This window comes from Myodes glareolus, chromosome 27 (assembly GCF_982192425.1).
Source record: "Myodes glareolus chromosome 27, mMyoGla1.1, whole genome shotgun sequence".
In the NCBI taxonomy this organism is placed as follows: domain Eukaryota; kingdom Metazoa; phylum Chordata; class Mammalia; order Rodentia; family Cricetidae; genus Myodes; species Myodes glareolus.
Genome location: NC_142052.1, coordinates 32,180,562 through 32,205,139, shown reverse-complemented (window position 1 = coordinate 32,205,139; position 24,578 = coordinate 32,180,562). Strand labels below are relative to the sequence as shown.

At 43.0% G+C, this 24,578-nt stretch overlaps 1 protein-coding gene and 1 pseudogene across 1 annotated transcript in view; both read right to left on the bottom strand.

Moving 5' to 3' along the window:
- Positions 1–24,578, bottom strand: part of Mettl21c (methyltransferase 21C, AARS1 lysine) — a 24,922-nt gene extending 344 nt beyond the window's left edge. Inside the window, exons 1-5 of the mRNA XM_048455973.3 lie at positions 24,498–24,578; positions 6,748–6,838; positions 4,303–4,454; positions 1,043–1,160; positions 1–586 (exon numbers count right to left, since the gene is read on the bottom strand). The exon at positions 1–586 is cut by the window's left edge and continues 344 nt beyond it. Coding sequence (XP_048311930.3) covers positions 192–586; positions 1,043–1,160; positions 4,303–4,454; positions 6,748–6,838; positions 24,498–24,578 — 837 coding nt within the window. The 3' untranslated portion in view covers positions 1–191. The remainder of the gene's footprint in view (positions 587–1,042; positions 1,161–4,302; positions 4,455–6,747; positions 6,839–24,497) is intronic.
- On the bottom strand, positions 12,810–14,618 carry LOC125414153 (far upstream element-binding protein 1 pseudogene; annotated as a pseudogene).

The window sequence follows — 24,578 nt, the reverse complement described above, 5'->3', positions numbered from 1 at the left end:
AGGTTCGTGGGAAGTTAGCAAGACAGCTTTCATGTTTCTGTGCTCTCTGTAGATGCTTAGCCCGACCATGTTGTTTTATCATCTTGGAAAGCTGTCGTATTGAGTTGCACTTATTCTAGCTATATCAGTACGGTACAGTGTGCCTTCTGAGAGCTCACAAGACACTGATACTTTGAAAGGCTCTTTACACATCAGTCCCATTTTAGTATCCCTTTAAAAAGCTTCACTGATGACTCCGAATGTTCAGCCACGAGAGTGGTATCAAAAACTTGCTTGAACTTATCTAAGAAGTCATAGTCGGCGCTGAATCTGAATTTGTTTGCCCAGAGCACCACAGTGCCTGGCTGGGAAAGGTACACCATGGTAGCCAGAAGCTTGTCGAGAAAGTAGTGGTGATAGACCACGTCAGAGGCCAGGATGTAATCGTAGTAAAAGTTTGACTTAGGGAATTTCTTGTCCAGGTCTTCCCCCCATACCAGCTCCTTCACTTCAGGTAGATGAGCTGTGCATTCCAGTGTGTTTTTTAAAAGATTGTATTGAAGATTTCCTAGGACATCAGGCAGATCTGTTGCTGTGACTTGAGCTCCTAGAAGAAAGAGAGATGGTACTGCAACCACAATTTCCTTTACTAGAAGACAGACAATGACCATCTGCATCTCCAAACCATGCCTTTGTTGGTATAGGCTGGGCAAGCTGATCTTATTTAAGCTGGACACTTTTCTCCTGTATTCCTGGCCTGTGCTCTCTGTGCACCACATTTGATGTCAGTAGCACCCCAATTTGAAACTCCACCCCTACTCATGAATGTCAAAGGGATTTGGTTTCATACCTTTGGACTCTCAACTTCCTTGCCTGAAAACTAAGTGAATTGCAGTGGCTGACTAGCTTCTCCAAGACTGTTATCTCCGAATAACTAATGGTGCCTGGCATGTGACATTTGGGAATGATTCAGTGAAATTGAAGCCAAGTCATACTGTCAACAGTAAGAAATCAGTATTGTCACAGAAGAGATTTTTTGAAATGAGAACAAGAAGAAACACACCTAAAAGACAGGACACGATGGAAACAAGTCCTGGTCCAGCACCGATTTCAAGCACTTTAGCATCTTGGAGATTTAATTCTTCAGTATGGTCTTCCAGGTACTGGCACAGAGCTGTAGCCTAAAAGACATTAACAACAATTTCCATTTGGGAATGGGATCATTAGAAGCCAGGAGCAGGCCACTGTACACTCGTAGTTGAACATTAGATGTAACTCTAAATATTTTCAGCTTAGTGTTCGCTGAGAACCAAAATAGCCAGATACTGAGGCTCAGATCTGTAAGCACAGCACTGAGAAACTTGAGCCAGCTCAAGCTAACTATGATTTTGTCTCTTTCCTACATCCAAAAAGGAAGAGAAACTTAATGTATGGATATTATAGTTCTAGCTAAGGAACTGGAGAAATAGATTAGTCTTGTTGTCTGTGTCAGACCTGACTGACCTTAAAGGAGAAAGAAGGAAAAGGAAGAGAAAGATTAGTTCCACTCTTAAAATAAATGGGAAACGTGTACTGAAAAATAGCAATTCCTGCCAGCTTTGTCATGTTGGATCTCTAAGTGCTTCAGGTAAGTTAAATAAATTTGAGCACCTTTCCCCCAGTTCTTTCATCAAAATTCAGATTAATTAGGACTGTTGCATTAATTGGGCAGCTGGCCAATTTGGAGTCCTCCCCCTCCTCTCCCTCTTCCCTTCTTCCTCTTAGCTCATAAACATGGTCAGAATAGTACTTCTTCATGTATTCAGAGTAGTTGGTTAAAGACGCAGATCCGTAGCTTCTATAGGTCTGGGTCTGCATGTCTAGGTGAGTCCTGATGATGCCAGTCTGGACTACAAGGAGAGGAAATTAGTTTCTGTAAATGAAATCAAATGTCCTTTTCGTTGTTCATTTATTCTTTGTCTCTACTTCCCCCAATTTTTCTATAGTGAGATATCTCATTGATTCACCAAAGAAGTGTTATTTATGTTAGTTGGGCATGGTGGCACACAGCTTTGTTCCCAGCACTTAGGAGGCAGAGGCAAGAGAATCCCTGTGAATTTAAGGCCAGCCTGGCCTATATAGTGAGCCCCAGGACCTTCTCTCTCTCTGTCTCACTCTCTCTCTCTCTCCTTCCCTCCCTCCCTCCCTCCCCCTCCAACCCCGTTTGTGAATGGAATGCCAGCTAGCAATGCCCTGGGAAAGAAGTATGTGCAAAAGAGTAACAAACCGATGCATGCACAGGCCAGGATTGTGGTGTGGACGTGGAGCATGGAGATGCAAAGCAGCTGAGCTCAATAGTTTGCACTCTACTTTCTATCTGGGCTAGGCAGGAGATTATTGGCTAGGGAATTCCTGAACACCCGCTTTCATCATTGCAGTTCATAAGGTGGACAGCACAGTAACCCTATTCACCCCATTGCATGCTGTGCTCCTGTTGAACAGATACTTGCAAGGATACTAGCAGTTATCTATGCTTCCAAGGCACACTGGTAAACCAGTTACAAAATACTGTGTTTTACGTGGCATATGCGAGGCATACAAGTGGTACAGGGCACACTAGAGACCACTGGGAACTCAGTGCAGCCTTCCTCCTGTGGGGAGAGGTGTGCCAGCTGAAGAAAGATGCATGTGACCTGCCAGGTGAGAGTCAGATGCCAGAGAGCACCAAGGCGAGGAAGGGGGCTTTGGTTGGCAAGGAGAAGTTCTTGTGTGGGGACCTTCAGTATTGAGTATCACCTAGAGTGACCCAGAAGACATATTCTGTGTGATTTTTGTGAAGATGGCCAAGGCCAGTCTCCCTCTGAGGACACTCTGCTCTCCAATAAGTGTCCTTTTGACATTTCAAACCCCCAATTCTATCCCTCCAGGCAAACCCTGAAGTAACCTCTCTTCATGGACAGCTGCACCAGAAATCACACAGCAAGTGCCATTTTCCCACTTAGAGATCCCACGAGAGGCCAGTTTGGTGCACGACAGGCTGAGGCCTTTCTTTTCCCAATGTTTGCCATCACTTTAGTTACCTGCTTGCCTGATGTAATAGGAAAGGAAGCAGGGAAGTGTGGTGTTTTCAAATTTGGGTCAGGGAACAGACCTTTGCTGGAATGAAATCGTACCCATGTGTAAATGTGGCAAAAGAGCCCCCAGACCAGAAGACCTGACTCATCTCACTACCAATCTCCAGGACCACCTTCATGGAACCCTCTTCATGACTGCTCAGTGCTCCACAGAACCACCATCATGGCTTTCCAACTTAGAGCCCCTTACCATATCATATGTATTAGACAGTTCTTAGGAAATAATAGTCACAACCTTCCTCCTTCCCCGAGCCAGTCTTCAATCAAAATATGCATTTCAGTAAGATCTCAGTATGACTCCAAAGTCTGAAGGATTCTGCTGTGGAGCCGTTCTAACCTTCTGGACAGGCTTGCATTGGGAAGATTGGTAATACTAGACCCCAGAGCACCCCAGAGTTAAGGTTTATACAGCCTATGAACTTACTGAGCCCTTGTATTCTCAGCTGTGAGGTAGGAATAATGTATCAGTAACTAGAGCTAATAGGGGCCTAGGTGTGGTGCCTCATTAATCTGAAAAAGCATGTCAGCAACTCCTTGTTACCATTAGTTCACATTTGAAATAAGGAAACCAAAGAAAAATAGTCAAGTGACTGCCCGTGACCACTCAACCTGAAGATAATGCACTTCCGTCTGTTTCACTACTATCCTCACAAGCATGGGAAGTGAGAGGTAGGGAATTGGCTGCTGAGTGTTTCCTCTGAAGTCTCTGCAATTTACCTTGTGAAATAAGTCTGGGATTAATTAATGACTGAGAATGAAGGAACCCCAAAGATGCCTGTTGCCAATTCTAAACTATAAATCCTTAGCTTTTTCATGTAATAGTTGTATGAGTGTTACAGCCCATCTCCAATGTGGTTTACTTACGTCTCTTGAAATAGTTCGGTAAATATTGTTTAGGGATGGGGGTGTGTGTAGCTCAGTGATGGTACACAGGTCAGGATGAGAAGGAAGAGAAAGGATGGGCAGGGGGCAAGAGGAGGAAGATACAGGAAAGGGAGAGGAGGATTTTGTTTCAAAGCCAGTGCTGCTGGAAGAAATGTATGTCTGCAGAGTCCAAACACAACCCAAGCCCCTGGGGGACCAGGCTGTTAGTCATCGGTCAGAGAAGCACAGAGGAGAGAAGGCACAGGGCCAGTTGTCCTGGACAACACTGATGTATGAAACGTTTTATCTCCAGAAAGCCTGACCACAAGCAAGTAGCATCTCTCACCCCTGGCCACACCACTGTGCCATAGTTCTCAATGGATTCTTGGACGATGATCTTCTTGCCTGCAAACCGATAATGCTCCTGGGTGTAGCTGGCAAGGTCTGTAGGAACAAATTTCTGGAAACTACGAAGAGATGACTCTATCTTGTCAGACTCTGTGAAGCAAAAAAATCAGCTGGCTCAGTATGATAAAAACAGACGAAACTGTTTCTCTGGAGGGCCACTGTCAATAGCTGTTGACTGTGTATAGAACACAGAACTGAATTACATGGGGTGGTGGGGACAGGAATTCACGTGTGACACTAACAATATGGCAAAATGACAAAGGATGCCCCTTAGGAGGCATCTCCTAGGGAGATCTTTCATTAGGAGAAAACAGAAGAAAGACCTGTTCCACTGTCTTTTGCCACCCAAAGAAACCAGTGTTACCTGGTTATATGCAAAGTAGCCTGAGTGAGCTTTCCGATCTTGGAGGAGCTAGATAAAACACATCTGGCTATTTTTAGGTCTTGGGGTGAGGTAGTATTCCCACAAGTTGGCAGGAGCACGCCCTCTTAAATCCACAACTGCCCCTCAAAAGGCCCAGGGTATCCACAGTTGAATCGGTTCTCCAGGCCTAGGGAGGCTGTTAGCTGAATTCCAGATATTAAGTTACAACTGCTTTAAATACTCCTGTAGCCCCGAGGACCATGATAGCAGTTCTCAAATGGCATATAAAACGAGGAAGAGAGCACCTGACGGGCTGGTACCATGTGATCATAAATCTTCACAGGCTTTCCAGAGTTTAAGAAGAGCAGTGGGGCAAAAAGTCAGGAAGGAGGATGAGGATGCTGAGCTCATGACTTACCAGTCATTGCTGGCCAAGGACTAAAGCGGCACCAACAATAGAGGTTCTGCCTTGGAGTAGAAGGAACATGGGTGGCCCTTGTCTTTGTGTCCTGAGATAAGACTAGGTTTTGACAGAGGAGTAGAATCTGGGCTCTCGGAAGTCGATGGGGAAACAATGAACATTTGATGTCCATCAGAGCACCCACAAAAGGTGGAAGAGGAAGGAGGTGAGCCTACTCAGTGGAGGCGGGCCCTACAGCGACTTCAGGTGATAGTGATTGCTGCATAGAATTTTAAAAACAAACTAGGGCTCGTAGGTTATGTGTCTATATGCGGTTTCATTTTATTTTCTAGAAATTTGTTCTCTTTTATGATGGTACTAGTGTGGGATATATTAGGGACAGATCTGACCACAGTGAGGGTGACTGAGTCATTTATAAATTAACCCAGGGGAAGCCTCTGGTTCCTCTGATGACCTCATGGTTGTTAACAAGCAGATAGCTCTGATTTCCACCACTCTAAAGTGGTGACCCGAAGGCTGAATTTCAGCTGAGCTTTCAGGACTCTACTCATCGAGTGTCAGCAACACGGTCCTGGGGGCCTCCTTGCCACCATAGATTTGCAAGGGTAGCCCCACAGCTCTCACAGGGAACTGACAGATAAGCCCCACCCTTAGGAATGACTGGAAAGGTCCTGGATTCCTACCACGGGACTGTGAGCTGCTGCCGAACCTGGTTCAGACAAATAGGAGGCCAAGGAATACAATGGGGGATGTTTTACTCCCAGTCCGTACAGATTCACAGGACTTGACAAAGGACTCTATAAATACACCTGCTAGGGGGGTGTGTGTTCCTGCGACAGAGATGGAAGTAACACGGAAAGCACGGGTGACGTGGAAGATGGCTAAAGGTGAGATTTAAGTAGTTTTTACATTCCATTATTTCATGCATTTGTGTGTGCAGATATGTCTGTGTACCATGTGGGTACAGGGCATGGTACAGTATCTGCAGAGGCCATAGAAAGCATCAGATCTCCAGAACAGATGGTTATGAGCATATAAATAGTTCTATGTAAGACCACCTGAAAGTCTATAAAGAGAAAAATGTCTGTATTACACTTTAACTATCTGATCACTTTAAACATCAGATTTTTAGAGACCTTTATATTTTTTGAAAACAATATAGGAAAGATAACACCCTTTTAGCAGAGGTGAAACATTTTTGTTTTACTTTAAATGGTCGTTTTAAATGACTCGTGACATCCTTGGCTATGTCTATTATTTATTTGCTTCTGAATCTATGCCCAGATGTAATTCTAAACTTCCACATAGCTCTAAGGGGAAAATACCCTTGACAACGATCCACCATAGGAGAAATTTGCCAAAAACGCATCTGAGTTAAAAGCAAAAACAAATCTGAATTTTTATCTGCTGTGGCTTCAAACATACAATACTCTCAGACCTGTACAAATGATAAAACATTTTGGAAATGGTAAGTTAACAATGACAAATAGAAGGTTGCATAAAGATACTTCTCTGCTACTCCCTTTTGTAATTTAAAGAATCCTAGAGTTTAGAGGAAATGCAAATTCTTGTGGCCGGGAAATGCTGTAAAGGCTTACCTACTGAGGGTCCTGCAAAGCCATCCTCCTGTGGAGTCCCCAGACACAAGGGCTGTTGTCCTGTGCGGAGACACTGGTCCATAGCCAGAACCTTCAGAGAGGGAAAAGACGCTTCAAACTCGGCCTTGCAGGGTCCAAGAAGGCAGAGCTTATCGCCTTAGCATCTGCTGGGGGGAGAAGAGCCTCTGCTTTTCAGCTTGGCACCTCAGGGAGAAAAAGGTGGCCACCCACGTAGCTAGTGTTGTGGAGCGAGAGGAGGCACCTATGCTCACGGGGAAGAAATACAAACCAGAGCAGGCGCACCTGGGAGCAAATGCTGCTGCGTCTTGTCATGACACAGCGCTGTGCAGCTCACCGCTGCGTTCTGGAGTTTTAAATATTTCAAATAAGTTTGAAACAGAATTTCGTGATGAAAGCCGGCCCAACGTTGGGTGACATTGGAGACACTGTGGGTTAACGGAGCCATGGATAAGAAACCCAGCTTGAATCAGACTCTGCGGCTGTGTTGGAATATAGTGGGAAACACTGCACTCTAGTTAGTGCTTGGCGCCTCTTTAATACCTTCACTCACTCCCAGGAAGATTGATTTGCAACAAGAGAACTGTAGTTGCACTGACAGGCACAAAAGCCACAGACCTGCTGGCCCTGAAAGAGTCAGGGCACTTAAAGTTTGCTGAGTGACAAAGCAGACACAGCCATTTGCAGGTCAGTGAGATAAAACAGAAACAGTACCGGCACCAGGATGGCTTATCCATTCATCACCTTCAAAATCACGATACTGCCATTGCTCTCCTGCCTCCCTGGGAGGCTGAGGCAAAAGGATCATAACTTCAAGGCCAACCTTGCAACACAGAGAGGCTCTGTGTCAAAATAGAAAGTTTGAGATGCAGCTAAGTGGTAGAGTGCTTGACTTGCATGCACCAAACCGGTATTCAGTCCAGTTAAGATGGGGTTGAGGGAGAGAATCCAGGGGAGAGGTGAAGTTTGTCAGCGAAAGAGCCAGAAGTCTGAGCGGGACATTCAGCTGCAGTCCACACTGTGTCCAGGAGGCTGCCTAGGTCCCCTGTGGCTTTTCTGAAATGACACCCAGAGCTTAGTGTATGTTAAGTCCACGTTGTAATTGTTTCCTGACAAGCCTTTGTGATTTTCACTGCATTTACTATCCTGAGTTTATTGCCATGCTGGAGAGCTTCCCCATCCTGCTGTTGCAGCCGCTAGAGGTGGTGACCAGGCACCACTACTGAGCTTGCTTCCATTCAACCCTTCTAGCCCATGACCGAGCAGAGAATCCCAGAGGCACTCCAGCTATACAGAGTATGTACGTATGTATGTATACGTACATGTATTGTGTATATATATACATACAGTATATACATACATATACTCCAGTCTATACAGACTATACATCTGAAGAGGTTCTATGAGCCTGGAGCCTCTGTGCCAAGGGATTTTAAACAAATAGGATCATGGGGTTGTGGCGTGGCTGCATGTCCCTGGCATCCTAGTAAAGGGAGTCTCTAAGAAACTAGACTGCAGTGGGCAGGAGTGACGGGTCATTTTCATCCGGTCTAGCGCCAAGTCATTAAGTAATTGCCTCAGTTCTCAAATTTTACAAGCTAGCCAAGACGGTTCCACCCTTGTGCCTCTCAGGAGCATCCTTGCCCTTGCAGACACTTACTTGTCTTCACTATTAAATTTTCAGCTTTGCAGTGACTTCAAGGACTGGATGGTTTCCCCTTTAAAAAGTAGCAGACTGGTTATTGTGGGGTTCCAAAGGGTCCTTGGTGTAGCGAGAAGCCCGTGTTAGAATGTTGACCCTGTTGTGACACCTACCACATGGGGTTGGAGGACTGAGACCTTTACTCCCGCAAAGCCTGTCACCCATGCAGTCCCCCCCATTGCTGTTACCACCTCCAGGCTATGAAGTGGGCATGCAGGATGGCCCTGGAACAAAGTACCTGTCTGCCACATGGGATGCCACACACATGCAATCTGAGTCACTTCTTTATTTCCCATGCATGGGAAGCATAATCTGAAAAATTCATTTTCTCCAAAGAGAGCTGTGAATTAAAAAAAAAAAATCTTGCACAACTACTACATCTACTTTGAGTCTGAGATTAGTTTGACATAGATTAGTATTTATTATTAATGAATTTTATCTCTCTTAAAGCCATTTCTAGTTAGTGCCTTCAAAACCCTCAAAACCTTTTCAAACTATCAGTTTAAACATGCTTTTACCTTATAGACCAAAGATCTCAGCTCGTGTGGCCTCCAGTCTCCAGTGTTTTTTATATAGGACTGCACTCAGAATGATGAGCTCTTTATGACCAAAAGCCAACCAGTGGCAGTTCAAGTTATTTATAGTGTCATTACCCAGAGAATTCACAGACACATTTCCAGACACCCCCTCTCTCTCCGGCCCCATCCAGCACACTTACAGCCCTTGCAACATGAAATGGAATGTCCCCCAAAGATCCATAATGTCTAAACAGAGACTAGCTCTGTGGTGTCCTGTTGCTGAGGGCAGGATGAAATGGAAACTTCTGCCTCGGGTCTAGAAAGAAATGGGAGGTCAGTGGAGGGAGGAATGAATGGGAAAAAAGCAGGGCACATATGTATGGAAATTCTAATGAAACTCAGTACTTTGTAGCTAACCCGAAAGAAATGTAATTAAAAATAAAGAAGTTTAGCTTGCGGGGTTGGGATTTCACAAAGTCCTCCAAACACTCCTTGTGGTTCAAGAGGCACTCCGGCCCTGCTGCAGGGCTGCCCAAAATTCTGAGCCTGGATTCCAAGAACAGCAGGAGTCACTGCCCAGAAAAAAACGAAAGTGTTTTCCAGGAAGAAAGAACATCTACCCATAAGAAGGGATGACAGTTCGAGGTTTAAACTTGTATACAGAGTGTTTGGGGCGGGAACAGAGGGAATAGAACTTCAGAAAGATTCCTCCTGGAACAATCTATGGAGAGGAGGAGAAGAAATCCCTGCTCAGAGAGGAAGCTCACTAACTCTTAAATTAGAATCCAGGTCACCAAAAGTAAAGATGCGGGCAGATGGGACTTAATGAATTACCCAGAGTAAACCGTGATTTAACTTGGGTGCACAGAAAAAACAATGCTTGTTTTTCTATCCAATCTTTGCACTCATTACTCTGCCACCATCGTCACTGTTGTACTTGGTTACATTCTCTAAACTCAAGGTCTTTCACTGGGGTCTTGGGGTCCTGGGGTCCCATGCATGCTGGATCTTCTTTCTGTGGCTTGAGGGTCATAGTGTTGTTTTCCCAACTCTATCAATCGAACGTTCTCTTTCTCCCAATGAGTCCAGTTCTCTGACTACACCTTTGTTTCTTACACTTATTTATACCAGTTTCCTTCATCTCTAAGAAAGCAGTATCAACACGATCATCACGATTTGGTTTAAAAGATACAGGAAACCTTGGAAAATAGATTATGTGGTATCACACACCTGTAATCTGGTTGAAGGAAAGAAGATCAAAAGTCAGAGGCCAGCTGAGCAATTTAGGACACTTGATTTCAAGATAAAAATGAAGGGTTAAAGGTGTTGCTCTGTGGTAAAATCTTTGCCTTGTTAATTTTAAAACTGACAGCAGTGCATATGGTGTAAATAATAAAACGTATTCATTCTAAAAGCTTCAACATAAATATAAGGACACAAAGAGGAAAATTAAAAATACTTAATCCCACCTTCACGAAAAGATAAATCTAGCTAGTATTTTATTTTTGTACTGTTATCATCCATACTTTTTTGATTTTTTTTTTTACTGTTGAGTTAGCTGATCAATGATATTGACTTTGGGTTATATTTGATGCAACAAAGTTCAAGTTCTATTATTGTTTCTGGAAGTAACATTTAGTACAATCCTCCTATTTTAATATTGTTAGACACTTTAGGCAGTATTTTTTTAATCATATAATGTCCTCACACTAGATCTCTCTCTCTCTCCTTCCCTCTCTCTCTCTCTCTCTTTATTTTTGAAAAAAGAAAATAAACTGTCTTTTTTTCATTATACATACCAATCCAAGTTCCCACTCCCTCTCCTCCTCCCATTCCCTCCACATAACCTCCCACCCCACCTCCATCCAATCCTCAGAGAGGGTAAGACCCATTGCTTTGGGGAAGGTCCAAGGCCTCCCTACTATATCCAGGCTAAGCATGGTATCCATCCAAAGAGAATAGGTTCCTAAAAAGCCAGTACAAGCACTAGGGATAAATCCTGGTGCCACTGCCGGTGGTCCCTCAGTCTGCCCCAGTCATGCAGCTGTCAACCACATTCAGAGGGACTAGTTTGGTCCTATGCTTGTTCCTTCCCAGTCCGGCTGGAGTTGGTGAACTCCCATTAGGTCAGGTAAACTGTTTCAGTGGGTGTCCCCATCATGGTCTTGACCTCTTTGCTCATATTCTCACTCCTCCCACTCTTCAACTGGACTTTGGGAGCTCAGCCCAGTGCTCCGCCGGGTCTCTGTCTCTGGTTCTTCCATCAGTTGCTGGATGAAGGTTCTATGGTGATATTTAAGATATTCACCAATCTGACTACAGAACAAGTCAAGATCATGCCCCCTCTTGTCCATACTTTTCTATATAAGCTTTTGAAACTACGTAGAAAGGGTAGGGGGTTGTTCATTTACTTGTTTGTTTTGTTTTGCTTTGTTTTAAACTGAAGAAAAGTCTGGATTTGAGCAGGTCTATTATCTCAGGGTTTGTTTGTAATAATCTTTTCTAAAGCCCCTGTAGCTCTTTTAAGAAGTAAATCACAACTGTTTCCTGGATCTCGAATGACTTAGATCAGAGGTTCCTAAACACAGGACCACAGGAAACTATGTCAAAAATTTCGAGAAGCCTTAAAATCCCTGGCAACCTTTGCTCAGAGGCCTGAAAAGGAGCCCAGAGGTTTGAATTCTCAGACAAAGAATCCCTGCCGTCCGGACAGGTGCAGTTGCTGTTTTTTGTTGTATGTGCCAGGGGTCTGCAGGAGTCTCTGGGAGATGGCAGTAACACGCATGGTTTCCGGTGCCAGCCCATGAAGGGTTAGGACTCTGCAGGGTGCACTGATGAGGTAAGGTCCCAGACTCGAGTTTGGGCTCAGTAGGAAAGAACTTTCTAATAAGCACGGCTCAGAACAACTGTTCCTGGGAAGTCCAACAAAATGGAAAGTAGGCCATATCTGGAGACACCCAAGGGTGACAGCTTACACAGGGCCACTGGGCACTGTCACTTGATGCTCTTCCTAGGCACAAATGTCTTGATTTTCAGTTTTTCTCACAGAACCTGACTCTGTCACCCCTGGTGCGCATAGGTATTCATCCTCCCCTCCCACAGAGGATCTTAAACCATGTGTAGAGGCATGTTTGGTTGTCACATCAATGGACAGGCATAGACATATTTTTCTTCGGGCTACCAACTCATTAAAAAAATGAACGAGAGACTTATTATTAATTATGAAAGCTTGGCCAATTACTTAAGCTTGTTTTTTAATTAGCTCCTTTACCTTAGTAAAACCCATTTCTATTAATTTACTTTTTACCTTCTGGCTGTACTTTTTACTCTGGACTGCTCATATTGCTTTCCTGCTTCCTCTGTTTCTGTCTGGAGGCAGCATTCTTTTCCCAGCATTCTCTCTGCCCAGAAAATCCTGTCTAGCTAGTGGTCATTTAGCTTCTTTTTTTTTTTTTTTCCGACACAGGAGGTTTCATGTCATTTATTGTAGAGCACAAAACAGGCATTTTAAAGGTGAAAGTATGCATTGAAAAAGTACATTTCTATCACAAAGCATTGACCACATAATCGTTGCAAATACATTTGCTGGAGTGTGTACGTCTACACTAAAGACGAAAAACAAACCAATTTTCATTTCTACACAGAAATATTAACCTCCTATCAGTAGTGATAGATATTTTGTACATTTTCAAAATAAAAAAAGGGAGGGAGAAAACACCACTTTAAACCAAAAACAAGATCTTCATCAAGTTATCAGCATTCATATATTTAACAAAGGTTTTTTCCCCCCCTAGACAATGAAGCAAATACTGTATTCTCCTCTTCTTATTACTGGCCCTGAGGGGCCGGAGGATGCTGCGGCATTCCTTGGGGACTTGTCTGGGCATAGTATGCTGCTTGTTGTCTATAGTATTTAGCCCAGGCTGCACTATAATCTGGCTGCCCACCTGGTGGGGCCCCAGTAGGAGCAGGAAGTGCGTGACCCATTTTCTTGTAGCACTCTTTCCAAGCCTTTGTACGATCAACCTGTCCAGTTGGAGCTGAATTCTGCTGATCGCCGTAGTTACCTTGACCTTGCGTTTGGGTTGCTGCCATTGCGGATATGCATTTCTCTATCCCTGGGGAGCATGTGGGGCTGGAGGACCGTGAGGAGCTGGACCAGGTGGTTCCGGATTGTAAGATGCAGGGTTGTATGGTCCCATTGGAGTTCCAGGCGCAGGAGGCCCAGGAGGCCCATGAGGACCTGGAACCCCATGGGGCCAATGGGGTATAGGTGGCCCTAAAGGATTTACTGGGCCCTCAGTCTTCTCTTCTACGAGTTGCTGAGCATAGTCTTGGAGGCTATGCTCCAAGAGCAGATTTGCTGTGGAGTGCCACGAATTGTAAATAACTTCATATTAGGATCTGCGTTAGGAGGAGGATTTCTCTGAAACTCTAGTCTTGCACCAGACTGCTGGTTTATGCTTTTTATGGTTTCGCCTCCTGTTCCAATTATCAATTCAGCTTTCCCAGTTGGCACAGTGAAATTAAATTCCTGTAGTCCACCAAAACAGGTGGTCCCATATTCCAGTTGCCTTGACTTCTGCCTCTGCCTCGTCCTCGCCCACCAGGTCCAGGTCCACCAGGATTACCAGCCTGAACACTTCGTAGAAGTGATAATCTCTGCAGCATGCTGACATCTGTCTGGAGGTCCTATTATCTGTGCTATCCTATCGGGTATTGTACCATCATCTGACTTAAATTGAATTTGAACACCAGCATCATTTTTTTTTGTTATTTTTCCATTCTTCCTATTACAATGTCAACAACAAATCTTGAAATTGGGACATCCCTTCATTTCCTCTTATTCTTGAGCCATACTCATTCTGCACTTCTCAGAAACCACCCTGATTATGAATTAACTCTAATACCATTTCCTTGGCTCTCTGAACTTCGTATGAGTCGCCTGTAATCCTAAGAGGTTTATCAGCACTAGTATTTTGAAGCCCATCTTGAATCATAACCATGAAGCTGTTTAATAGTCTCTGCCCCCTTTTCCAATAACGAGTCCTGCCTTGCTGGCTGGAATCACGACTTCCTGAACTGCGTTTCCAGGTCCGTACCATGATGAAAGCCAGGTGCTGATCTTCCCTTTTCAACAATCTGGTCCAGTAATCTTTTTGCTGATTGGACAGATTCAGGTGTTCCTGTTAGCATACAAGATCTTTCTGGAAGGCCACCACTATCAGGAGCTATCTGTATTTTGCATCCAGATTCCTGTTGTATGTGTGAGATCTCTTCACCTCTGTCAATTATAAATCCAATCATTCTATATGGAACTTTGTATTTTTCTGTCATTATAGATTTTTTGCTGCTGATGCATCAGACGTAACTGTGCTCCAAAAGAGTCATTTGGGGGAGCAACTTTCTTTGCATCTGATTGATCTTCATCTCCTAAGGGTCTCTTTTGTTCCCCATAATCATAGTCATTTGAATTCAATGATGTACCAGCATCACCCCCAACTTTTGCTGCAATCTGCCGGGCTCTCTGCAAGGCATCTTTGAAAGCATTCTTAATGCCTCCTCCAGCGCTGCAGCCGCTGGCTGAGCCAGATGAGGGTGGAGGGTGGAGGCACTGTTGAGTGGTCAGCCATGCCCACGCTGCTTCCTCTCTGAGGCTCCCCTCTTGGCTAATTGCTAAGAAAGGAAGAAAATGGCGGCCATTGAGGCTCTATCACATTCTTCCCACTTAGCTGTTTATTAGAACAATCAGAGTGGCACATATTCACATTGTAGTCAAATATTCCACATTTTCCCTTTTTTGTCTAAATAAAAAGGAAGTGTTTTAAATCTAGCATAGTAAAACAATACGTAATAACAATAATTATCAAGTAAGGATTACATTTACAATGTCCAGTCCATTAGTATTTGGCAAATTTAGAGAAAATTTAGAGAAAATATTCCATGATCTATCTTCTCTTGATGAGACCAAAGTTTTGTACCTAATTTACTTTCTATCATGACTAAGGGATCTAGTCCCTTAACTGTCTTGTCTTTGACTCCATCAAAGACCCCAGGATATACTATTGCCTGAGTAACAGGAAGTGCAGTGTAAGCCACTTCCAGACCTATAGAAATGACAGATTTCTGGCTGACTGGGAAGTCATCTAAGGTTTCTCTGTAACACTGGGGCATCCAACATTTGGCCTACAGGTCTAGAATATCTGGCATATTCATCTATGAAATGAGAATTTTGAAGGATCATCCTATCATATTTTGGCAAAGTTCAATAGTAACATTTCTGTATGTTGGGCAGAATGTCCGGCAGACTTTTCTATGAAACAGAAATTTTGAAGGCTTGTCCTGCCTTATCATGGCAAAGTTCAAAAGGTTTTTTTTTTTTCCTTTCTGTCCTGATGCTCATTTTCTCTGAAGTAAATTGGTACTGCCAGGAGCAGATATGTCTCATTGTCATGAAATTCTCCATCTTAACAAAATGTTTTAAATGCCATATTCTGTATGTCATTGAAGTCTTTGAAGATCATCTATTTAAAAAATATCTATTTGACCCTGAAAACATACCTAACATGACTACAAGTTTGATTGTTATGGGTGACTAACTACTAACATGTGTTTCCTTATTTGTTTTGTTTTTTTTTTTTTTTGATACAGAATTTCTCTGTAGCTCTTGAAGCCTGTCCTGGAACTCACTCTGTAGACCAGGCTGGCTTTAAACTCACAGAGATCTGCCTGTCTCTGCCTCCTGAGTGCTAGGATTAGAGGTGTGCACCACCCCAATATGGCATAATAATAACTTTCAAGGACTAGAAATTTAAATTACCTTGGTAAATGGGTGACATAGGTGTAATACCTTAAACAAGAGTAGAAACATACATTTAGTATAACAAGAATAACTTAAAACTTGTATCAATATAGTAAAATCCATACCAATGTAAAATATTTGAAGTTAATAGTTGTCTTTTTATCCTATATTACATTTCTATATCACCCCAAACAATGACAATAACCTTTTGAATAACCAAAAAGCACCCATCCCATCTCTTGGGAATGTGAGCATTGTATTCTCCATACTGGGGGCACTGGCATCTTTAAGAGTCCCTGAAAAATTATGATAATGATAAAGTCCTGGCTAGAATATTCTGTGAGGCTGGATCATTTCAGCCAGCATCCTTGAAACTGTTTTGGATGAAGAACTCTGCTGAGGAAACTGCAGCAGAGGCATTCTGAGAGGCTGGATCCCTGGGGCCACCCGTTTTCCTTGGTGTCTGGTCCCCTTGCTCTGAAAACACACATCTTTCAAAGGTAACATTCATTCTGTCGGCATGAATACAAGTATTGAATATGCACTGTACACTAGCATGCCTCAACGATAAGTTTTTATTTTATGCTTGAGTAGATAAAATCTATGTAACCTGTCCTGGAGTTTTTCTATGTTTATTTTTTATATTTGTATCCAGGATTTTTAGGGGGGTCTCCCCTGATGAAACCTGATCCTCTTATCCTGGAATGAATCCACAACCTTTTGTTTTCTGTGGGAACAAAAAACATAATCTCTTCCCTAATGAAACATATTGTTTGACTTCTGTTTTGAAGTTTCGACATTTTTAAGTGTATAGGTTGGTTTAATTTAGCAGTTTCCATAGTCCAATGTCTCTCAGCAGCTGTCATTTATTCATCAGCAACCAAAGAATTCAAAGACAGCACAATAACATACAGGATCTAGACTCTCTATGTATTTCCCGTCTCTATGTGCCTAGTCTTTTTTATTATGCCTTACTCTTTCATTAAAGACTTTATTATTTTTAGTTATTTATTTATTTGTTATTTTTTTAAAAAAATCAATATTTATTTATTTATTATGTATACAATATTGTCTGTGTGAATGCTGCAGGCCAGAAGAGGGCACCAGACCTCATTACAGATAGTTGTGAGCCATCATGTGGTTGCTGCGAATTGAACTCAGGACCTTTAGAAGAGCAGGCAATGCTCTTAACCTCTGAGCCATCTCTCCAGCCCCATATTTATTTGTTATTTTGTGACTTAAAAAAAAAACTGTAACCTGTTTAAAGTTATATTTCCATCTGAACCTGCTTAACTGCATTTCTTTAACTTTTTTTTGTTTGTTTGTTTGCATGAGCAAAATCTTAAACTGCTGCACAGCTTAGGTTATGGTGAACATCAACTCAAGCCCACAGGCTACAACAGGGAGCTGTGTCTGTATCACACCCTGCATGAGGGAATGCAGGGCTAGAAAGTGGTGTTTGGGTACATTTTTATGAATACATGCCCCACATTGGATGCCATTTATAGACATAATATTTTTCTTTCATTGCCAAATGACAAAAACCGGCACAGAGATTTATTATTATAAAAGCTTGACCTGTAGCTTAGGCTTGTTTCTAACTAGCGCTTATAACTTAGATTAACCCATTTCTATTAATTTACTTTTTGCCTCATGGCCTTACTACATTTACTCTGTACTGCCCATATTGCTATCCTGCTTCTCTGTCTCTGGCTGGGGACTGCACCTTCTTCCAGCATTCTCCCTGCCCAGAAAATCCTGCCTAGCTATTGGCCAGTTAGCGTTTATTAAACCAATCAGAGTGACACATATTCACATGTTCAAAAAGGTTACTTCACAACAGACAGAACTGCTGTCAGCATCTAGTACCTTGCAGCCCCAGGCTGTAGCTCAAAATCCCATAATGTGCAGGGAAATACCTACAAAAATCAATTTTCTGTCCTGAAATGTCAACAATGCCTAAATCAAGATGCACCATATATGTAGTGAATCTGTTGTTGTGCGAGTAGATTATAATGACATCCTGGAGAAGGCATCCGCTTTCTGGGTAAGCTTGGGCAAGTATAATACCTCCCCAGCCCCTCAGTGTCCTTATGTGTAAAATAGAGATGGGTTGGCAGTCACAGAACAGTTAGCACATTAACAGTTGCCAGCTATGTCTTCCAAGCATCCAGCAGTCCTGATATTATTGAGTCCGGCATTCCCCAAGAGGAAAGCACAAAGACAAGAACTCAAATAGAAGCATTTCACTCGGGAAGTGTAAGCAGCATAGTACAGAAGATGAGAAATTAATACCATTTGGGTGAACTACAAGCAATGCAGAAGACAGTACTGAGTGTGGGTGTGTTCGTGTGATAAACTGAGCCATGTGTCACAGGGATGAACTTCCACCTTCTGCTACCACATCTGAGTGGATCATGGTTTCTTTGGACCACAGTTTCAGCAAATTCTTCATGCAGTTGTCTTTTGTTGAGGTAGTTTATCACAGCAACAGAAAGGTACGCTCTTTGCTCAAGATTGTTTTAGCGACCCAGGGTCTTTTCAATTTCTCTGAAGAATAACATTGGGATTTTAACTGATGTTGCTTTGATTATATAGACTGTTTTTGGTAGGATGGCAATTTTTACAATATGAATTCTTCTGATCCATGAGTATGCATGAGAGGCATCCACTAGGGGAAAATACTTTGTTGTACTTTTATTAGTAAAACCTTCAGCCTTAGTTGTGTGTAAATCACAATTGGCAATTAACAGGTTATACATTATTCTAATAGCGAAAAATGCTCTGGGATTGAACTGTAAGCTTGAGAATTACAAGAAGGATGTCATGCTTGGGAAACAGTTTGAATGAGAAATTCTGACATAGATTTTTTTTTTCAAGGACCAGCACAATGGTACAGCAGACAGAAGTCCATCTTGAAGGATGCTGATGACATGAGTTTGGTCCCTGAAGTCCATAATAGATGGAGAGTACTCACTCCTTGACTTTATCCTTGACATATATGCTGTGATTAGCACACTTGTGTGTTCATGCATCCACATGAAAGCTCGTATACACACACGGAGTTGGGTATATATAATCCATAATACTTTTTAATATTTAAAAGGATTTCATAATAAGGGTGAGCTTGATAGTAGCGTTTCTTCAGTCTTACATTTTAACAAACTGCAGGTTTCTGACTTAATCTGAACCAAGCACATGTAGGGGCAAATAGACTTAGCATTCTGCTAATAGCTCTTCCTAGTGACTTGTATTTGAGACTGTAAAAGAAGCATACTTAGCCGGGCGGTGGTGGCACATGTTTTTAATCCCAGCACTCGGGAGGCAGAGGCAGGCAGATCTCTGTGAGTTCGAGGCCAGCCTGGTCTACAAGAGCTAGTTCCAGGACAGGCTCCAAAGCCACAGAGAAACCCTGTCTTGAAAAACAAAACAAACAAACAAAAAACAACCCCCCCAAAAGGAAACATACTTAACTCAAATTGATTTTCTATTAGACCTGTTATAAAAAGCTAAAATAGAGATAACTACAAGTATCTACTCTCTAAACTACGTATATAAGTTCACAAGAAAAGAATGATTTTCTATTAAAGCCACTTCTTGATGAACTTGAAGCACAGACTGCCCACAACTCTGATGGGGACAAACACCTCCAGCATCATTTTTGTTTCCATGGTATCACCCAAGCTTGGAAGCACAGCTTTTTATAAAACTTAATTGAAACTGATCAGACTCTGATTTTAGCCACAGCTCTTGACCTCTGTTCAGAAAGATAATTATTTTCCCAGCAGATTTCTATTAGGAAAAAATGTGTTTACCTGGTGGAACTATTCAGAAATGTTCCATGGTGTGACATGCCTTCCATTCTTTCCTCCTTCTAGAGTAGATTTAGTATGAGAGATTACACTTCCGATCTTGGAGGGATGTGTTGAGTTATTTAAATATCATCCTTGGCTTTAAAAAGAACTGAGAAAAGCCTCTGTCCTTTGGAAGATTTGTCTCCCACGCTCTGACTTTGTAACCGCAGACAAACCAGTCTCTAAGGCACTAACTCTTTCTTCTATCAGAGACCTCAATGCCTTTAGTATATCTCCAAAGTGCTCTGAAATGAAACACACCTCTGGGCTTTCGTCTCCTTTTTCTTCCCTGCCTTACACAAAGTATAAGCCTGGGTAGAGAGATGATGGATCCTTTACATCCAAGTGCTGAACAGCTGAGCTGCATCGTGGAGAAAGCTGCCCCAGAGAGTTATCCCACCTATATGGTCATGGAAAAAGATTGTTGTAACAAGTATTCAAAAGCTCCTGCAGTATGCCTCCCTACCTTGATAGACTGCTAGTGCCTGAAACTGAAAGGCAGAATAAATCATCCCTCCCTGTAGTTGCATGTCAGGCTTTTTGTCATAGGAGAAAGGTAACCAGCAAATGCTATGCACTTCTCAGTGGATTAGTCTATTGATAAGACTAGTCAGCACCTTCATGTACCAACTGGTGTGGGAGGTCCTTCTGTCTATGTGTTGCTTTTATTGGTTAATGAATAAAGAAACTATCTTGGCCTGTGATAGGACAAAAGAACAGAGCTAGGCAGGGAAAACTAAAGTGAATGTTGGCAGAGAGGAGGCAGGGTTAGAGAGAAGCCATGTAGCCCCACTGGAGATGGATGGAACTTAACCCGGTCTGCCACAGCCAGGTCGCGATACATAGATTACTAGAAATGGGTTAAATTCAGATGTAAGAGTTAGCCAATAAGAAGCTAGAGCTAATGGGCCAAGCAGTGATTTAAATAATATAGTTTCTGTGTGATTATTTTGGGGCTGAGCAGTTGGGAATGAACAAGCAGTCTCCTCCTACAACCAACTACTCAATTCTGTATACCAAGCCTTCAGCACATGAGTCTTTGTAGTAAACATTTGATATCTAAATCATAACAGACAGTCTGAAGAGGCAAAACTACAGATAGCAAAAGGGCTAGTGGTTGTTAAGTGGGAAAAAAATGGGGACTGTGGGACAAACAGCATAGGGAATCTTTAGGATAATATAACTAGTCTGTGTAATACTGTAATGCTGAATTCATGCTACAACGTTTATCCCAACCCAGTGGACATACATCCCTGAGAGTGAACTACTGTGTGTACCACAGACTTTAGTGCTTGATGGTGTTGATGTAGTCTGACTGATTTTAACAAATGTACCCCTCTGGTACAGGGGCTTGCAGGGACAGCTGTGAAGGGCTATGTGACACCAATGTGCTGTGACCTAAAACCACTATTTTAGGAATCCATTTGAAAAGCTTCATACCTAGCAAAAATGAATGACAACTGAAATCAAGGTTTCATGTTTTAGTTAAGAGATCTTTGCCATATTAACACAGTAGAATCTGTTGTATTCCTCCAAGGAATTTTTCTGTTGTATTTTTCCAAGGGAAAAGAAAATTCCTGGAGGTCATTCTTCTGTGGATCCTTCCTTACAATGTTAGTAGAAAACCCTAAGTGGCAATCAGAATTCAATCATCAGCTCGGTGCAAGCAGAAACCCTGAATTGCAGGGCAGCTTAAGTGCTTTGCACATGTGAGAAGATCAGCTGATGGTTGCAGACTTGGTTCTCTGCCCGGCACAGAAATAATGATGGCAGCAGGTCCTACAGGGGATCATCGTTTCATTGCTGACATATGAGTCACTCTAGGTATTGGAATAAAAACATGGTGGCACCTCCCAAAGGGAAGGACTGCAGGATGCCTTAATACTTAGGCAGTACAATCAGAAATACTCAGTAACACATGCGTGAAAAACAGGGCCCTTATTCTGAAGGGTCTTTTTGGAATCCCAGTGTAAGCAGAACAGGGAATGAAAATGCCATACGCCTTTCCCTTGAGAGGATGAATATGGTTAAATGTCCATTTACCTAAGGAGATCTGCATCACTCGCATGTCCCCGTATGTACCAACTATAGCCAGAACTCACATATCCCAACTGCTTAAAACCATCTGCATTAGCAGATAGCCTGGGGATGGACAGGGACCCAAATACAGCTTCTCTGTTCTTCACTTTCCTGGCACAACAAGAGCAGATAGATCTTTGATTTTTCATAAATATTTTTCACTCCATCCATATTAGACCATTTTAGTTAAGACCAGAGCTCATTCTTCCTTACACACTTTATTTATGAGGTATCTTTTCCCATTCCCTCATTCCAGTGTTCCATCAATGAAAATACTAGCCTTGATCCCCTTAAACAATTCTCTGTCCCCACCATCCACTGAATTCTCCTTGAATTTCTTTGCCTAGATAATTCTTTCTTTTTTTAACAAATAAAAATACTTTATTATAGAAAAAGCATTCCATGTACAGGATTCCATAAACACTGGTAGGTGAACAAATGCAACATCAAAAGTAAATACAAAGTAAGAGGCGAAACCTATAAGCATTTTGCCATTAGGAGAAAATAGTGTTTTAGAAATGACCCCATCTACACACAAAAATGGCTCTGCCCCCCTGGGGAGGTGGCAGCGCTCTGCTGTGCTCCCTGCGCCCACCTCAGAAGTTGCTCTTTGTTTTGACTTCAAAAACAAACTCAAGCACGCAGTTTGTACTGAAGTCTGTGCTCTGAACATTCATTCTCCCGAAGACATACATCCAGACTCTGAGGATGCCCCTCTTCCTCTGCTGCCCCCACAGCTCTCCTCAGGCCTGTCTGCTTCCCCAAGGGGCTGGGTAAAGTAACCGGCTACTGTACCCAGTCACTTCAATCTTCAACTTTTGCCCTCACCTTTCTCCACCATGGAGAGCCATGTAAATTTCAAAGTAGTGCTGTGTCTCTGTTCTCCAGGGCCTTACCGGCAGGTGTTTCTCATCAATTGCACAGCATGCAAGGACACTGCACAGTCCAGCCTCGGGTGTAGGTAATCTTATCTTGCTAAGATGCTCTGAGACTCTAGGTAAGGTCACTTTTCTCATGAGGCTGTTTCTGTCCACACAACCTGGCCCACTTATTCAGGCACTTGCAAGAGACACACGAGCCCCAAATCCATTATTTTTTATTGGCGCAGTCCTCTCACTCATAAAGCCAATAACCAACTCCAAAGACTGTAACCCAGTCCCTAGTCCTGCAGGGAGCACTAAAGAAATGTCCCAACTTTGGAACCGCAGGCAAGGCTGATGGGAGGCACCAAATTACAAATGACACTGAAATTTAGGGAAGGGCGGGGCTGAGGGTGCAAAAGGAACCTCCTCTCCCCAAGGCCTCTGTCCCAGGCCTTCCTTTAGTCACCAGCATCTCACAGCACTGGCCAGCCTTCAGACCGCCTCCTACTCAAACCCCACAGGCTGCAGCCACAGCATGGTTACTTATTTGGGGAATGGGGTAAGACCAAGTTCCTCAAAGGCTGAAGGCAGTGAACCAACTCCAAAGGACAAAGAAAGCACTGCTCACATCTCAACACCACCCAAGCACACAGTCATACTTCAGTGGTCATCAGTTAGTACAGAGGAAGCACCATTGAACGGGGACCTGGGCTGGTCACTGTGAGTGGACAAACATGTAGCACCAACAAAGTCAAGGCCAGACCTGACCTCACATACAAGCCCATCAGCTTCCCAGAAGTAACTTCTGGACAGATGACCTTAACCTGTATTCTGGATGCTGGCCTTCAGCCTCACCAAGACACCAACGGTCACCACAAAAACCAGGGCGGCTTAAGTACCCTTCAGTTCTTTTCTGAGCAAGAAAGATCTTACACCAACTCAGACTGTGATGCTTCCACAAAACGAACACACCCTTTTAAGAACATTCTTGTCTTTCAATTCTGGAGAGAGGGGTTTCCCAAACCTGAATTTACTGCCATCAAGTAGTATACTATACAGTACCTAATGGAAGCAGACAGACTTCAAGAAACCAACCATGTTCTTTTAGGAACTTGAAGCAAACAGCTTACATGCGCCACTTATGATGGGAAAATGTCCAGGGTGGAAGACCGACTCAAAGGTCAACTTCTACCACAAAGTAAGGTGATCCCAGATACTGCTGTCTGGCTTGACTCTACAAACAACCAAGGAAATGTCAGAGGAAGGAGCTGAGGAGTGATCTGGACTGCCATATACCACACATGTAAGAGTGAACAGATCAGGGCTGAAGAGATGGCTCAGCAGTTAAGAATACTGGCTGTTCTTCCAAAGGTCCTGAGTTCGATTCCCAGCAACCACGTGGTGCCTCACAACCATCCGTAATGAGGTCTTATGCCCTCTTCTGGCCTGCAGGCAGACATATAGGCAGAACACTGCATATGTAAAAAAAATAAATCTTAAAAATTTTTTTTAAAAAAGAGTGAACAGATCAAACCAAGAGACAAGGCCTGGACCTGACCCTGGGGTGGACAGTAGTATCATTTTCTTACCATGTTTGAACAGCTAATGGGTTATTTAAAAAAGAAAGAAAGAAAGAGAGAGAGGGAGGGAGGGAGGGAGGGAGGGAGGAAGGAAGAAATGAAAGAAAGGAAGAAAGAAAGGAAGGAAGGAAGGAAGGAAGGAAGGAAGGAAGGAAGAAAGAAAGAAAGAAAGAAAGAAAGAAAGAAAGAAAGAAAGAAAGAAAGAAAGAAAGAAAGAAAGGGGAAGGTATTGGTGCAAGAATGCGGGCAGGGCCTGGACAGCTGATGATTTCGTTGAGCTCAGCACAGCCCTCCCTGGCGCTCACAGGAAGGTACCAAGCAAATCTCTTCTCACCTTCAAGGCACCAGGTCTCCTGCCATACTCACAGTCCCAGGCTGTCCCTGAGTGCAATCTGCATGCCTGACCTGGAGCCAT